The sequence below is a fragment of the Leopardus geoffroyi genome, chromosome A3 (assembly GCF_018350155.1).
Source record: "Leopardus geoffroyi isolate Oge1 chromosome A3, O.geoffroyi_Oge1_pat1.0, whole genome shotgun sequence".
Taxonomy (NCBI): Eukaryota; Metazoa; Chordata; class Mammalia; order Carnivora; family Felidae; genus Leopardus; species Leopardus geoffroyi.
In genome coordinates, this window is record NC_059336.1 from 63489959 (window position 1) to 63507974 (window position 18016).

Genomic DNA, 18016 nt, shown 5'->3' on the forward strand with positions numbered 1-18016 from the left:
CTTTAGACTTTTAACTTGAAAACACTTGGTTAGGCATTTCTGTCTGTGAAATGTTTGAAATAGATGTTTGCCTTAACATTTTTAGGGTGTTGGAAATATTTATGGAACATTGTATTTTAAATGTATGTTTGATGCTAATCCTTCTGTTTAAAAATGTGCATACTGTTTTAAACCACTTTATTGAGATTAAGTATAGTTTCTAGTTTATTTTAAACTTTTATTAAGAAAAAAAATTGCATTGACATAATTTGTTTAGGGGCACCTGGGTGGCTCAGTTGGTTAAGCGCCCGACTCTTGATTTTGGCTCAGGTCATGATCCCAGGGTCATGGGATCAAGCCCCATGACAGCCTCCTCAGTGAGCATGGAGCCTGCTTAAGATTCTCTCTCTCCCCCTGCTTCTCCTCACTCCCTCTAAAAGATAAGAAATAAAGGGTTATTTGCTTAAATCATCATTTAGCATCATTTAAATATGACCACTATGAAATTATTAAGTACTTTAAATTGTTTTTTATCTTAACCGTTTGTTTTCATTTCTCTGGGGATCAGTACTTGTTTAGCTCAGTGGTTTTTAACTTTCACCACGTCCCACCTCCCACCCACTGTGATTTATATGACAGTCATATTCTTGTAATTTTATGACCATAACCAGATTTTAAGGTTGGTAAATGTGAGCTAGAGTTTTTTTCTTTCATTTTTTTTCTGGGTCTTTTAAAACTGTATTAAAAAAAAAACAAATAAAAACTTGCATTTGAGGGGAAAACAAACCATGCTCCAGGGGAGATTCTAATTTCCCTCTCCCTAGCCTGGTTGACTGCTATCCCACTGTTATAAACCCTAGACCATTTACAGAAATTGTTTACTTTATTGATAAATTCAGTGGATGGATTTCAATACATGATCTTTCAGAGAAAGCAGTTGTTCAAACTAATAATATTTGCATATGCCTTTGTGTTTGTTATTATATCTGCTGGACAATTGTTTTATTTTTTACTCTATTTGAAGTATTTTACTGTATATTGAAGGTCAGTGTGTTAACTTGGTAACAGGTTTTAAGTGAATTTGTCTATCATATTTATGATGTAAAATTTCCAGATCACTGAGCCTATGTTTGAACTAAACTGCTAATGTTATTTCAGAAACAAATAAGGATACAAGAAGCTAAGATAATAGAAGAGAAAGCAGCTAAGATCAAAGAATGGGTAACACTTAAATTAAATGAGGTATTTATTGCTATATCTTGCCTTTTCTTTACCTTTGACTTCTTTTGAATAGATAAGTCATCAGAATATCTGATCATTCTGAATGAAACAAAATTCTGATCAGTTGGTGGTGCTGCTGTCTTTTGGTAAACATGAGACAGGTAGCTTTTATTTTTATGTCCAATGTATTTCTAAAATTAAAAATATTGCTAGGCTCATAGTAAACAGTTTAAGTAGCCCCATTCTAACTAGTTGATTTTAGTTCTAATTAGTTAATTTAAATAGTTATAGAACATATGTGTGTATATCATAAAATTAATGTGTTCAGTATCATCTTGAGAAGAACGCATTAGTTTATATGGCACATTAAATGCTGAAATAATTTGGTTTAAAATAATTTTACAGTGGGAAAGGCATGGGGGTGAAAATATTTGAAACTCTCAGCTTTAGGGGCACCTGGGTGGCTCAGTCAGTTGAGCATCTGTCTCTTGATTTTGGCTCAGGTCATGATCTCAGGGTCGTGGGATTGAGCCCCTTGTTGGACTGCTGATCAGGGAGGCTGCTTGAGATTTTCTGCCCCTGTCTCCTGCTTGCGCTCTCTAAAAAAAAAAAAAAAAAGTCACAGTTCTGGAAAAAATAAATATAAAGCCATGATTATCTAGGTTGATAACTATGCTGATAAATTCATCTGATATTTTCTCATCATTTCTTTCGTATTTTGCTTACATGTAATTAGGTAGTAACATTTTAAAAAATCATAATTTATTAGTACATTGTAGAAATGTTATTCCTGTATAAAAGAATACAATTATGTCCTTTCAGCTGGAAGTAGAGAATCAGAATCTTCGTTTGATCAACCAAAATCAAACTGAAGAGATAAGAACAATACAGTCAAAACTACAAGGTATGAGTATTTTGACTAAGATAGCTTAGTTTGGGTTTATTAGGCTATATGGAATTTTACTGTTGAGCACTTAAAATAGGACTAGCACAACCAAATAATTGAATTTTACATTTTATTTAATTTGAGTGGATTTTAATTTAAATAGTCAACATGTCCATGTCAGCACAGCTAGCCAGTTGGAGATAACCCAACAGGGGTAATATTAATTTGAATGTTTAATTTCAGGTGTGCTTGCTTAAAAAACATCAGTTATTTTATTTTCTGTTTTCACTTGCATTGCAGTGATATTCAATAGTGATTGAAATTCTTATAGCCTGAATATTTTGAGCAACATTTTATAATAAGAATAATAAACTCTTTACATTTTTTAATGCTTTGGGTTACTTTCTTCCTTTTCAACTCAAAAGCCTAAAGATGGGTGGTAGAGTTAGAGATAGAGATTTACTTAGTATGCTATTTTGGTGATCACCACTCAAGTGCACATTGAGCTGAAGACAAGATGAATCCACAGGGTTATTAGACCCTGGGCTGGTCTAGTGGTTTTCAAACTTATTTAGTAACAGAACCCTTTTCAAAACAGTATTTTTTTATCAAGATATAAAACAGTGAAAGCAGTGTTAGGTGATGGGTCCATAGTTTTGCAGACTCACTTTACTCATGCCTCACCTTTTTTTTTTTTTTTTTTTTAATTTTTAATTTATTTTTTTAATATACATTCAAGTTAGTTAGCATATAGTGCAATAATGATTTCAGGAGTAGATTCTTTAATGCCCCTTGCCCATTTAGCCCTTCCCCCTCCCACAACCCCTCCAGTAACCCTCTGTTTGTTCTCCATATTTAAGACTCTCTTATATATTCGTCCCCATCCCTGTTTTTATATTATTTTTGCTTCCCTTCCCTTATGTTCATCTGTTTTGTATCCTAAAGTCCTCATATGAGTGAAGTCATATAATATTTGTCTTTCTCTGACTAATTTCGCTTAGCATAACACCTTCTAGTTCCACCACATAGTTGCAAATGGCAAGATTTCAATCTTTTTGATTGCTGAGTAATACTCCATTGTGTATATATACCACATCTTCTTTATCCATTCATCCATCAGTGGACATTTGGGCTCTTTCCATACTTTGGCTATTGTTGACAGCGCTGCTATAAACATTGGGGTGCATGTGCCCCTTCAAAACAGCACACCTGTTTCCCTTGGATAAATACCTAGTAGTGCAATTGCTGGGTCATACGGTAGTTCTATTTTTAATTTTTTGAGGAACCTCCATCCTGTTTTCCAGAGTGGCTGCACCAGTTTACATTCCCACCATCCGTGCAAAAGAGATCTTCTTTCTCCACATCCTCACCAACATCTGTTGTTGCCTGAGTTGTTAATGTTAGCCATTCTGACAGGTGTGAGGTGGCATCTCATTGTGGTTTTGGTTTGTATTTCCTCGATGATGAGTGATGTTGAGCATTTTATCATGTGTTGATTGGCCATCTGGATGTCATCTTTGGAGAAGTGTCTATTCATATCTTTTGCCCATTTCTTCACTGGATTATTTGTTTTTTGGGTGTGGAGTTTGAGAAGTTCTTTACAGATTTTGGATACTAACCCTTTATCTGATATGTCGTTTGCAAATATCTTCTCCCATTCTGTCGGTTGCCTTTTAGTTCTGCTGATTGTTTCCTTCATTGTGCAGAAGCTTTTATTTTGATGAGGTCCCAGTAGTTTATTTTTGCTTTTGTTTCCCTTACCTTTGGAGATGGAGACGTGTGGAGTAAGAAGTTTCTGAGGCCAAGATCAAAGAGGTTTTTGCCTGCTTTCTCCTCGAGGATTTTGATGGCTTCCTGTCTTACATTTAGGTCTTTCATCCATTTTGAGTTTATTTTTGTGTATGGTTTAAGAAAGTGGTCTAGGTTCATTTTTCTGCATGTTGCTGTCCAGTTTTCCCAGCAGCACTTGCTGAGGAGACTGTCTTTTTTCCATTGGATACTCTTTCCTGCTTTGTCAAAGATTAGTTGGCCATATGTTGGTGGATCCATTTCTGGGTTCTCTATTCTGTTCCATTGATTTGAGTGTCTGTTTTTGTGCCAGTACCATACTGTCTTGATGATTACAGCTTTGTAATACAGCTTGAAGTCCATACTCATGCCTCTTCTTTCACCCACTATGACATTTCCACAAAGCCCTGGGGTTTCACAGAATTCATTGGAAAAATACTGGCATTGTAGAGGTGCATGGGCTTTGAAGTCAACTTTAATGCCCTACAATTTCATAACTGTGTTACATTTCTGGATTTTTTTTTTTTTTTTTACATCAGTAAAATGGTAATGGTAATAGTGCCTTCCTGGTTCCACGAGAGGTTGTCGATTTTAAGACCTATGAAATTGTTTTGTCTAATGCATGTTAATACTTATGGCTCTCATTTTGTAAGGGAAAAAGCTCCTGTTTTCCTTTTCCCTCAATGCATCTGACACCAGATGTGTACAAGTTTTTCCCACACGAAGCAATTCTCCGGTTCCCAGAAGACACAAACTGGGTGTCCTACAAATTTAACTCAATTCTGATATTATCTACTTAAAATTAGCATCAGATCTTACAGCTTAAAGGCTTGTTCCCACAAAACTACCCTCCACCACATCAGATACCACTTCAAACACAGCTGTAAGTATCAGTTTTCAGCCCCACTTCTGCCAAACTGAGTCTAAATCAAAGGTTCCCACGACCCTTCTCAGGTTTGATAATTTTCTAGAGCAGCTCACAGAACTCAAACAAACACTTTACTTACCAGATTAGTGGTTTATTACAAAAGATATAACTTAGGAACCGCCAGATGGAAGAGATGTAGAGGGCGAGGCTTAGAGAAGGGGCATAGAGCTTCCATGCTCTCTCTATGCACACCACCCTCCCAGCACCTTCACTTGTTCATCATCCTGGAAGCCCATCCTTTTGGGTTTTTATGGCGGCTTCATTAGTCAGCTTGACTGACTGAATCATTGGCCATTGGTGATTAAGTCAATTTTCAATCCTCCGCTCCCCTGAGGTCAGAGGTAGGGTGGGTGGAGGATGAGGCTCAATGTTCCAACCTTCTAATCCCCATGGTTGGTTCCCCAGACAACCAGCCCCCATCCTGAGGCTATTTAGGGGCTTTCCAAAAATCACCTCATCAACACAAACTCTGATGTCGTTGAAAGAGCTTGTTCTGAAAACAAAAGACACTTTTATTGCTCTTACCACTTAGAAAATCCCAAGGGTTTTAGGAGCTGAATGCCAGGAACCATGGATGTAGACCAAGATATATATTTCTTCTATCACACAGTTTCTCCACCTGTATGATGAGAAGTCAGTGTCCACTTAGTTGATTTGGAATTCCATATTTACATATGGAATCATTGACACAGATTGAATATAATAAGCCTACTCTGAAAAGGCTGATATTTTACCTGATATTCTTAGCTTGTAATTCTAGTCTTCAGTGGCAGTCTCTTCAGTCTTGTAGACTAAGGGGTATTAATCCTTGGGGCCTAGGCTTAGACTGGAGAAGAATAGATACAATCATGTAGATATAGTATAGTACTTTAAAAATGTATATGCAAATATATGATTATTAAAATACTGTGGATTAGTTCTGTGAGAGATAATCAACATGAGAATAATAAAAGTACACCCAAAAGAATACACTATAGATAAGATATTTTTCTTATGCTCCACTCAATTATCAGCTGCTAGTTAATTTAACCCTTTGGTGCTCTCCCAGAGGTAAGAATTTAATTTTTTTGGAAACTTTTCTTACTATCACTGGGATCTCCATGCTTTTAATCTTGTAAACAGGGGTGTTAGAAGATGGATTAAATCTGTAATTAATCACTGCATGAGCTATCTAAATTCTCTGTCTAGAAACTGCCCCTTCTCCTTTTTTTTCCTCTAACGCAGTGATGAAGGCTCGCCATATTGTGGTCATGTTACATGAAGCCCCTCTTTCTGCTCTCTTGGAAGAAGCAAACCGAAAACTAAGATAGCAAAAGTTATTACAGTGATCATGTGATATTTGCCCCAGTGATGATCTGAATTTCCTTTAGTTGTCTTGGCAACTGGATCACATTCCTTTTTTCCTCACCATTAGTAGCATTACTACCTAATCAAATTTTACCAGTTCTTGACTGCTATTTACCAGTACGTGACTTTGCAAGAAGCAACAACCTCTACTTGTTTACAATCTGTTTTTTATTTGTTTGTGTTTTGTTTGAGAACTTTTTTTTTTGAAGTTTTCTTATGTTTATTTTTGAGAGAGAGAGAGAGAGACAGAGCATGAGCTGGGAAGGGGCAGAGAGAGGGAGACACAGAATCTGAAGCAGGCTCCCGGCTCCGAGCTGTCAGCACAGAGCCCAGTGCGGGGCCCGAACGTACAAACTGTGAGTTCATGACCTGAGCCGAAGTCGGCTGCTCAACCAACTGAGCCACCCAGGCGCCCCTATTTGAGAACTACTTTTAAAGGGATTCAATATTTTTCTCTCTGCAGTTAAAAAATATTTAGAACATTCAAAGTATATAAACAGGTTTAAACATTAGCATGTGATGCCAGACATTGAGGTTTCCATGTTACTGTACATAAATTAAGATGAACTGCAGGCTTTTTTCTGGTATAAAGAGTAACTTGTCCAGATCTTATATGCTTTGGTTCTGTGTTTAATAAACTATTGTAAAAACATTCCAATCCTGATTTTGATTAATGATCTTGCAGAAGTTCAGGGGAAGAAGTCATCCATTGTTTCTACACCAAAGCTCTCGGAAGGCCAGCGCCTAAGCAGTTTGACCTTTGGGTGCTTTTTATCCCGAGCAAGGAGTCCTCCTCAAGTAGTAAAATCTGTGGAAATGAGCAAGATATCATCTAAAGAACCTGACTTCACTGAGGGAAAAGACATAGAAGGTATTTATGGATTAGAAGAATCTACTTTGACATTTTTTTTAATTTGTTTTAATGTTTATTTATTTTTGAGAGAGAGACAGAGTGTGAGTGGGAAAGAGGCAAAGAGAGGGAGACACAGAATCCAAAGCAGGCTCCAGGCTCTGAGCTGTCAGCACAGAGCCCGACGCGGGGCCTGAACTCGAACCGTGAGATCATGACCTGAGCCGAAGTTGGACGTTCAACAAACTGAGCCACCCAAGTGCCCCTACTCTGACATTTTTTAAAAAGAAAACATAGTTTGTTAAGATTCATCCAAATATAGATTGATTTTCCTTGTTGTTTTTTTTTCTTGACAAGTTGATGTTTTATGAAAATGTTTTTAAAGAGCAGTCCAGCCTTTAATCTGTATAGCTAGTTATCTTGTGTGTTGTTTTGAAAGTTTTTGCCAAGAATGCATAGGAGAGACTGATTTTCCTCTCTTGGTGCTTTTTCCTGAAGTAGGTAGCATGATATTTAATTTTTTTTAAGGTTTTATTTATTTATTTTTGAGAGAGACAGACAATCTGAGCAGGGGAGGGGAAGAGAGAGAGAGAGAGAGAAGGAATCCCAAGTAGGCTCCCCACTGCCAGCACAGAGCCTGATGCGGGCCTTGAACCCACAAAACCATGAGAACATGATCTGAGCCGAAACCAAGAGTCAGACGCTTAACCTACTTAGCCACCCAGGTGCCCCAGTAGCAGTGATATTTAAAATTAAAAAGTTCACCTTCACACCTATAAGGTACTTGTTTTAGCTGAGTTTCACATTAGAACAATGAACTTACTATTATTTACTTAAAACATTTTAAAATTACTTGATGTTAAATATGAAGTTAAATATGGCATAGTAAACTTATAAAGAAAAAGAACCCCAGGGGACAATTCAGTGAGTGCTTTGATTTTCCCTTTCCCGTTTTGCTTCAAAGAGGAGAATACTTGCTTTGATTTTCCCTTTTCCGTTTTGCTTCAAAGAGGAAAATATTTGATAGATGTTTTAAGTCCTGGACCTGTGTGCAGATTTCTACCCTTCTTTTGTTTGTAAAGCCCCTTTAAATTCTGCTCTGTTGTTAGCTGCTGGCTTTGCCACCTGTAATGTGACTTTGCCCAAATATTTTAAAGGCTTGAATTTGCATCTGCTCACTTTTCAGTTCCTGCTTCCTTCCTCCAAAGGAGAAAAACTACAGCCCCAAAAGCTGTCTCTGCTTGGTTTTAAAATCCTGAAAACTACATAATGTTTTTCCAGTCGGAGTTCTCCTTTGCTACATGCTTTTCTGATGTTAGTTGCAATTTTCTTCTCTTTTTTGAGAAGTCATTTTAATTTCCCTTCTACTTTCTAATGGTCAGTTAAGCATAGCTCAGTACAGTGGGGGTTGCCTGTCCTGAAACTCTTGTTCACATGCAAATTTAACAAATTGCCTGATGCCAAATCACAGAGTTTATTTGTTCAGCCTCTGTTTCCTTGTTATTAAGGTCATATCTACGTTTAAAAGTTTCTCTTATACTCTTTTTTTTAATGTTTATTTATTTTTGAGAGAGCTTGAGAGAGGACGCGCGCGCACAAGCAGGGGAAGGGCAAAAAGCGAGAGAGACAGGATCCGAATCGGGCTCTGTGCTGACAGCAGACAGCCCGATGTGGGGCTCCAACTCACGAACTGCCAGATCATGACCTGTGCCAAAGTCAGTCGCTTAACCCACTGAGCCGCTGAGGCACCTCCTCTTACACTCTTGAACCTAAATTTTTAGCTCGCTGTTTATGAAGCCCCTGGTTCATTTCATTAATTATATGATAAACAAAAATAAGCCGTGTGGAAAGACATTGTTAAAAAACATTGTTTTTGTTGTAAAAACACATTTGTATATATGAATAAACCAAAAGTAGAGTGAGGAGGGCTTTTCTGTGTTTATGTTTCTTCATGGCTTTGCATATTTCATGTATGGAAGCCTGGGAACAAAGTTTGTTTGTTTTTTGAACTATAGCTTTGTATTTATTATGTTTAAATTTACTCATGATTTTGAAAATTTAGTTGAAAGAAGGCTGTCATTTGCTTTAAAACAGAATCAGTGGTATTCTTTGGTGGCTGCTTTTTTTGATAGTCAGAGTTGCCCTGTTTCACATTTTGCTTCTTTCCTTTTAAACCATTGTCGGTTTCCTTTTACCCAACGTGTTTCTTTGTAAAAAGGGGTTTAATTTTCATACTATTCTATTGAAGTGTTAGGACTCGTATTCTATATAGAGCTTACAGTTTTCAAAGTTGGGTTTCAACAAGACACACAACTAAAGGATAATGTAAATTAACCTTATTCATACGAAAATTCCACTTTTTATAGTGTAGGTACGTAAAGCTTCATGTACAGAGAGTTGACATTATTAAAGGCAACATGCCAATATGATGTATGCTTTTCTAGAAATGGAAATTCCAGAAAAGTCAGGCGAGAACCAAATCCAGGAAAACAACCGGGGTCCGAGAACATTGCATCAAACCACTTGTGTCTCAGAACAGAATCGGAAAACAAGAACAAGCTTTGCAACAGATGGTGGCACGTCCCAGAATTCTGGGGCTCCAGGGAGTGACTGGAGTTCGGACGAGGAAGGTGGGAGCAAAGGAAGATCCAAGAGCAGGTACACGTCCACCCTTTCCAGTCACACGTCAGAGGAAGGCGTCCAGGGTAGCAGAATGGGCAGCGAGGCGTATCTGACAGCATCCGATGACAGCAGTTCCATATTTGAAGAAGAGACTTTTGGCATAAAGAGAACGGAGCATAAGAAGCTGTATTCTTGGCAACAGGAGGCACAGTGGAAAGCTCAGAATTGTCCCCTTGGAAAGGGAAATTCTGAATCAGATAAAAAGGAGCATGATAGTTCATCGGATGAACTGAATAAAAAATTTCAGTCTCAGAGACTGGATTATTCATCTTCGTCCAGCGAGGCTAATACACCAAGCCCTATTTTGACCCCAGCTTTGACTCCAAAGCATCCTAACTCACTTTCTGGAAAAGGAACACAATTAGTGCCTTCATCAAACCTGCCACCCCCGAAGTTAAGGATTCCTAATGTTTTCAGTATAAGTGTGGCACTAGCCAAAAGGCACTTAAGCCAGCCACAGTTAAGTTCTGATAGGATGTTTGGTACAAACAGAAATGCCATCAGCATGATCCGGCCGCTCAGACCGCAGGAAACAGATCTTGATCTAGTTGATGACGACGGTACAGAAATTGTAGAGAATATGGACACTAGTTGTGATGACGGATTGTTTTCCTATGACTCCCTGGAGTCCCCTTGCTCTGACGACCAGGAAAGCTGTGACTCAGCCAAGAAGCCAGCCTGCAGCAAACCACCAACTCCGCCCCTGCACCGGTTTCCCTCTTGGGTAAATGACATTGCCGTGTGCAATGCATGCATGTTGGCTTTTTCCTAAACTGGCGTTTACGTTTTACTTTCTTCTCCTATTTCTTTTCAGGTCCAGATTGTTCTGAAAAGTCTCGGTGTTCAGAGTACCATTTCCCTTTCTCTTTCCCTACTGAGTTCTGAGTCAATTGAGAAATAAGGGAAGGTGAAGACAGGCAGGAGATCAAAACATTACCTTTCTTACTGATAAAACTGATTTTAGAGAGTTGGTCGGCAAATGAGCTTTCCGATACTGAACTCAGAATTCGCTAGATTTATTCATCCAGTCCCAGGTAACCCTAGACCGCTAGATGTCTGTTCCTCTTGGGTAGCTTAAAGCCCAGAGAAAGAACAAATGGTGTTTCTTGCATGCCTTTACTTCTCAAGAGAAAGGAGCAAGGAGGGTGCTCGGCTCTGCCTGTCCAGTTTCCCCTTCTAAGCTTGCCAGTCACATTAAGCCATCCCTCCTCTTTGGGAAGGAGAAATGAATGGTTGGAGAGGGACCCAGAGTGTTCAGTTACTAGAGTTCCCTGCACATGGAAGGAAACATCAGGGGTGGGGAAGAAGTGTTCCTCCTACCTGTGTGATACCTTGGACAAATTCGCAACCAGGACACCTAACTCTTATTGGTCATCAGTTTTTGTGCTTAATCATTTACTTGATTGGCTTTAAGAGAAATTTAATGTTACTCTTCACGAGCTTATAAATCCGTCGCTTTAATCAAAAGCATCTTCCTATGTATCTGGAGTAGATTGAAATTCCTTCCATTGAAACACTGACCATTAATACAATAGTTAGCCCATCAACTGTATGATTCTTTATAGGAATATCTACACATCACTCAATTAAAAAAATACTCTTATATTTGAAACAAACTGAAATTATCTGTTTTGTGGATTTAAAATTTTCCTCACATATTGCCATAGTCTGGCCTCCAGAGAAGCATCTGGGCTGCAGGATTTTTTTGGTTTGGGGGTCATCTTCTGTGATATTATTTTTTATTTAGAGATCCATGTGATTTTAAGCAAACGAAGGCAGCCATGTTTTCCTACTATAAATTCAGACCTTGAGATGTATCTGCTTTTACTTTCAAAAGAACATTTCATTGTGGTGTCCACATGAAACTGTCTGCAGTTCATTATTAAATTCTGGATAGCGCAAAAAAGTGGACGTTGTTGGCATGTGAATCTCTGGAATTCCAATTATGTTATCCTTCAGGCAGTGAGGATTTGAAATTTTTGCTTCTTTTATTATGTTGAGATTTTTGGAGATTTAGGTTAGGCTTTTCAAGTTCGTTTTTTTTGGCAAACCATTTTCCTACTCTTTTGCCTTTCTCTCTTCAATTTGTTCAATCCTGAAAAAGTAGTATTGCTTTTCAAAAGCCTTCTGGCAGGCTGGCCAAGTTTGAGATTTTATTTCACCGTTTGTTAGGTATTTTCAGGTTTCAAGGAAAAGAGATGTATTCCAGTTGCCTCAATTTATGAGAGTGTATTTTAAGGATTTTTAAGAGTTTATTTGAAGGCATAGCCCATCCTTACCAAACTGGAATATCATTCAAAATACAGTAGTCACTCTAGTGGGAAAACATGTGATGTCAGCAGTACCTCTAATAGCCAACTCCTTAGAAACAGGTGACAGACACCCACTGCCCCTGTTCCAGTGTCTCAGCTTGTCCTGTCCCATCTGCGTGACTCTCCTTGTCCTCTACTGCTAACTCCTCTCCTCCAGACTGCCATGCTTCCAGCTGCCTCTCGTCTCCTGCTTATTGCCCTGTGTTTACATATCTTTCTGTTCCGCCAACTCTGCTGTTCTTCTCTGTGTGTATATCTCATTCTCAAGGAAACCACATCTGGTTCGTTCACTCAGCCACTCTCCAAACTAACGTGTCTCGGACAGTTAGGGATCTCGTGCCTGTTACCTAGCAGGCCACTGGCCAGTCCAGTCCCAAAGAGCAGAGCCTTACTACCTGCCCTGCCTTGGTTCAGGCAACTGTGTCCAGGTTAGATGTGGTGCACAATTCAGGACACGGTGATTATCCATGAAGAACAACTTGGAATCCCTTTTCTCACAGAGTGCAGGGTGAATAACCTCTCCAGTACCCATTTCAGAGATTTCTCTCAAAGAAGAGAAAGCAAAATAATAACCTGCTTTTGGAATAAGATAATATGATAAATTCCATTGCCATTCTCAAATTCATTTATTATTTGGCCTCAGGTATTTTTTTTTTTTTTAATTTTTATTTATTTTGAGAGAGAGACAGAGTGTGAGCAGGGGAGGAGCTGAGGGGAGGGAGACACAGAATCTGAAGCAGGCTCCAGGCCCTGAGCTGTCAGCACAGAGCCTGATGCGGGGCTCGAACTCACGAACTGTGAGGTGATGACCTCAGCTGAAGTCGGACGCCTGACCTACTGAGCCGCCCAGGCGCCCCGAGCCTCACGTATTTCTTGTACTTGATTGAAATGGACATTGAAATAAGAAGATGAAAGCACTTAAAGCTACTCTGTGATTTCTGACTTGAAGATTTTTCTCTTTTCTTTCAGCATACTCTAGAATAGTAGAGTATTAAAGGTAATATTCATGTATAGTCAATGATTATGAATGCTTTCTAACCTCATGTTACAGCCGTTCAAGGTTTTCAGCGTTTTTTTCTTTAACCGTGTTTAGAATGGTAGAATACTAAACGTGGTGTTTATGTGCAATCAGTGACTATGAATAAGTTTTCTCTTACTTTTTTTCCTATCTCTTGAAAAGAATTCAAAATACCAAGCAAAAACTAGGGAACAAAGATAAATAATGGAATGACTAATGGATGGAAAACGTCTGCAGTGCTGTTCACGGTGGCATATTTGTGTTGGCACCGATGACAGTTTTATAATAATGCTCTGCTCTGGTGAATATTAAATGAAGAACAAATGAAAAACATGTGTATTGAAAGTAATCATTTCTTTGCTTTAAATATCCAGTTTAAATCTCTCTTTTACATTAGGAGAGCAGAATTTATGCTGTAGCCAAATCAGGTATTCGAATGTCTGAGGCCTTCAATATGGAGAATGTTAATAAAAGTAAGTGATTTTGCATGTTGCAATGTGGATGAACCTTGAGCACATAATGCTAAAGGAAATAAGCGAGTCATGAAAAGATAAATACTGTGTGATTCCACTTCTATGAGATCTCTGAAGTGGTCAAATTCATAGAAACAGGAAGTGGAGGGGTGGTGACCCCAGGCTGGGTGGTGGTGGGTGGGGGGGAATAGTTGCTTAATTGGCATAGACTTTCAGATTTGCAAGATACAAAAGTTCTGGAGACTTGCTTCATAACAATGTGACTATAATTAACACTAACTGAACCATACACTTAAAAATAGTTAAAGTGGTCAATTTTATGTTGTGTTTTTTACTGCAATAAAACATGTTTAAACAAATAAGTGATTTTATATTGCCATTTCACTAACCAAGAATTGCCTAAATGTTTGAAGCCATCGGAGCAGATAGAATTATGTATTTCAGAAAATGATGTCTAAGGTTGCTGATTTACATTTTAAATTGCAATTTATTGTTACCCAATATAGGGGCACATATATGTTCAATTCTGATGCAGAAAGTACCTCTTTTTGTTTTTTATTTAAAAGAGGGTAAAGCAAAGAAACTGTGAGTTTCAGCTGTTTAAAATTATAAAAATATCAGTCTCTATGTCCTTTTTTTCCAGAGTTTAAAACTCGCTCTCCCGTTGCTTTCCTTTCCTTTCCTTTCCTTTCCTTTCCTTTCCTTTCCTTTCCTTTCCTTTCCTTTCCTTTCCCATCCCTTCCCCTTTTCTTTCTTTCTTTCTTTCTTTCTTTCTTTCTTTCTTTCTTTCTTTCCTTTCTTCAAAAAATTTTTAAAGAAGCAATGTAGGGGCGCCTGGGTGGCGCAGTCGGTTGAGCGTCCGACTTCAGCCAGGTCACGATCTCGCGGTCCGTGAGTTCGAGCCCCGCGTCGGGCTCTGGGCTGATGGCTCAGAGCCTGGAGCCTGTTTCCGATTCTGTGTCTCCCTCTCTCTCTGCCCCTCCCCCGTTCATGCTCTGTCTCTCTCTGTCCCAAAAATAAATAAACGTTGGAAAAAAAAAAAAAAAAAAAAAAAGAAGCAATGTATTCCCAGTATGAAAAGTAAAACCGAACAACAGAAAACTGTATGGAATAAAAAGAGAAGTTTTCCTGTGGTTCTTTCCACTAGCTCCCTCCCTTTCCTACCTCTGATCCATATCTTAGAGGCAACCATTGATGTTCTATTTCTTCTCAGCAATGTTCTGTTCTTACCATTATATTATTATAATTTATATTATATTATATTCCTAAATTTTCCTAAACTTTCAACATGAGGTTCACCTGATAAAAGCTTAAAAGCTTAAGCATGATGATGTTTTAACACCATGTCAGTAACAGGGCTATGAATAATTGGAGAATATCTTCATAGGGTACCGCTCACTGAATCAGCAGATGTTTGTACTATTTCTGCCCAGCCTGACCTGCATAGAAATGCCTGCCGAAGAAATAAAAGCTATGATCCCTACTCTCAAAGAGCATGCAGTCTAGTTGGGGAAGTAACATACGTGAGGAAATAATGAACCATGCAAGAGAGTATATCCTTACAGCAGACTATGTGAGAACAGTCATGTGTGTTAATCCAGCTTCTCTTTAATTGGAACTTTTGCTAGCTCACATTCATAAGAAATAGACCTAAGTGCTAGAGAGAAGTTTCTTGTTTTTAGTTTTTTAAATCACTTTGTCTTATCTTTCAGATTCTGCCCCTCTGCTCTCCTATACCACATCAGGACTCTATACCTCTCTGATATACAAGAATATGACAACCCCAGTGTATACAACTTTGAAGGGGGTAAGTCATTATTGTTACTGTTAAACATGTGGTTCTCTTCATGGTGGATCGGGAAAACTGTTTATTTAAGCTCCAGATTCCATTCTTGACATTTTACACAGACTCTCCCTTTATAGGGAGTTTTAGACACTCACTCTAATATATCATAAAAAGAGAAGAAATGGAAAGATCCGGAGGAGATATTTATGCTTCTCAGAGTATTAGAGGTCTGGGCTCATTTTTGTTACACCCCGTGTGATTTTCCACCTCCTCCACGGTGGTTAATTGTTTAAAGGAAATACCACTATTAATGATGTAGGGAAAATTCCTAATTTGGCAAGATTTTTTTGTCACTGCCAGGGTTCCCTCCTCCTTGCTTGAAGTACCTAATTAAAATAAGTATTTTCAACTATTAACAGCCTATGTTTCCAGGAATCTTTTATATTTGACGAACGCCTTGCTAATTAGAATTTGGGATTTAACCACGTGACTTTGATAATACCAAAAGATATTCTTGTATTCCCTTAAAAAATCTTATTTTGTGACTTCTGGTGAAACATTTTATATCTAAAAAGAGAGGGACACAGATAGGCTGCTGTGCTTTTCTTTAGAAGGCAACCCAAATAAGCAGCAGCCCGTTCCTGGATGACTCCTCTGGGTCAGAGGAAGAAGATAGTTCCAGATCCAGCTCCCGGACTTCGGAGTCAGACACGCGCAATCGAAGCGGGCCAGGCAGCCCCAGAGCAATGAAACGAGGTGAGGGAAAATCTCAGGCACACAAGACAACTCCAAATAAATCAGGGTATTTAATTCAGGATATTCTGGAATTTCATCCACCTAATAGGACTTCTTAAAAAAGCCAAAGTACTTGCTTGAAACCAAAGTGAAAAGAGAATTAGCCAAGACTGAGATGCTTATATTCTTGTCCTAGTTCTCTTCTTAATTTTTTTTGTGATTCCATATAAGCCACATTATCTTTTTTTTTTTTTTAACCTTATCCTATCTGTAAGAGAGAGAGATCACTTTATTATGGGAATAGAGTGAAATAATTGGCCAAAATGAGGTTTCTCTTTTATAGTTACTGTGTGGCATTTTGCATAATTTATGGGATAGACTTATTTCAGCTAAATTTGTTATGCTGCTAAATGGGAGAAAATACACCTAAAAATTTGGTGGTTAACCTGATATTAAGATGCAAACCAACAAAAACTTTACTTTGGGCATGTCTATGATTTTGAGTGGATTTTGAAGAAACTTTTGGCATAGGTAGAGGTTACAGAAAGAGATAATCACACTGAATGACACCTGAATTTTACAAAAGTAATGCAGCGTGCTCTGTTGGTTTTCAGATTATGTTCCACGGAACCCTTAGGTAATCCCCAGCCCCTCAACTTCAACTGGAACTGCTCAGCTTCCACAGGTTTTATTAAACTTCGGGGCTGTCATTGGGGTCTTTACTCCTCCTATCTTAGCTCCCAACAGCTGGTATTGGGTTACATCACACTTTTGCTCAAAACACTGCAAAGACCCATGATGGTTATAAGGTGTTACCTGACTCTTTTGTGCCTTTGATCTCATCTCCTTTCTCCTTCCTTACACCCTCTTGCTGTTCCTAAAACAGGCCAGGCATGCTTTTATTTCAGGACCTTCACACTGATTGTTTCCTTTACCTGCTTTTCTTCCCCCCAGATGTCTATAGGGCTGACTTGGGCGCATTCTACGGTGCTTTGCTCCAACGCTGCCTTCTCAGTGAGATCTACCCTGAGCACAGCATTCGAGTTGCAGTCCTTTGCTCTTCTCCATCTACTAACTCTTTCTATTCCCTCTAGTCTGCTGTATGTTTTATTTTTTCATAGCACTTACTGCCTGTTTTTTTTTCTGTCTCTACCAACTAGAATCTATGTTCCATGAGGGCAGAGATTTTTCTGTTTTATTGTCTGCTCTCTCGCTAACACCTGGGGTAGTGCCTAGCACACTGGCCCTGGGGTCGGGCGCCCCAGATTAGCACTCCAGCATTGCTCCTGCCCAGCTGTTTGACTTGGGATAAATATTTTAGTTTAATCTCTGGACCTTAGTCTCCTTAGAGAATGAAGGCACCAATCAGGATGATCTCTGAGGTCCCTTATAAGTCTAAGTTTCTGTTATTCTATGAAATATAAAGGTATTGCTACTATAACAACTATTACTTGTCTTTGTCAAATCGACAAGAATATTGATATAGTGACATTGTCCTAACAAGTCCCTTAAATGTTAATAAACACTTTGAAAAATTGCTAGATATTGCAATGAATAATGATGCAAATCTTTGATTTTATTTATTATATTCAAAATTTCCAATTGTATTGACCCTCCAGATGTGGCTTGCAACTTGCTAGTCATTTTCTGAAAAAGGCAAGTGAATTATTGTGACAATGTTCCCTTGAATTTTACTTTGTAGCTGCTGCCAAATGAAATAGTCTGTTTATATCGTTAAGCCTTATTGCTTCTTTTTTACAAAAGATTTTTAAAATTTATAAGCTAATAGTATTGGACTTTCATGAAAAACACTACTGAAATTGTGAAGTTCTTTTTAATGTGAATTACTTTAGAAGTGATTGCTGGGTGGCTCAGTCAGTTAAGTGTCCGACTCTTGATCTCGGCTCAAGTCATAGTCTCACAATTTGTGGGTTTGAGCCCTGTGTCAGGCTCAGCACTGACAGCATGGAGCCTGCTTGGAATTCTGTGTCTCCCTCTTTCTCTGCCCTGC

General features: G+C 38.5%; 1 protein-coding gene across 8 annotated transcripts in view; it reads left to right on the forward strand.

The window, feature by feature from the left end:
• The window catches only part of PLEKHH2 (pleckstrin homology, MyTH4 and FERM domain containing H2), a 120731-nt gene that overhangs the window by 40668 nt on the left and 62047 nt on the right, over positions 1 to 18016 (forward strand). For all 8 annotated transcript variants that reach the window (XR_006703424.1, XR_006703426.1, XR_006703425.1 and 5 more), the window contains exons 5-11: positions 1138 to 1221; positions 2023 to 2104; positions 6835 to 7020; positions 9444 to 10405; positions 13409 to 13484; positions 15197 to 15291; positions 15882 to 16026. Coding sequence is in view for 5 of the 8 variants with exons in the window: in XM_045445876.1 (XP_045301832.1) it covers positions 1138 to 1221; positions 2023 to 2104; positions 6835 to 7020; positions 9444 to 10405; positions 13409 to 13484; positions 15197 to 15291; positions 15882 to 16026 (1630 nt within the window). In the remaining 3 variants the exon portion in view is untranslated. The remainder of the gene's footprint in view (positions 1 to 1137; positions 1222 to 2022; positions 2105 to 6834; positions 7021 to 9443; positions 10406 to 13408; positions 13485 to 15196; positions 15292 to 15881; positions 16027 to 18016) is intronic.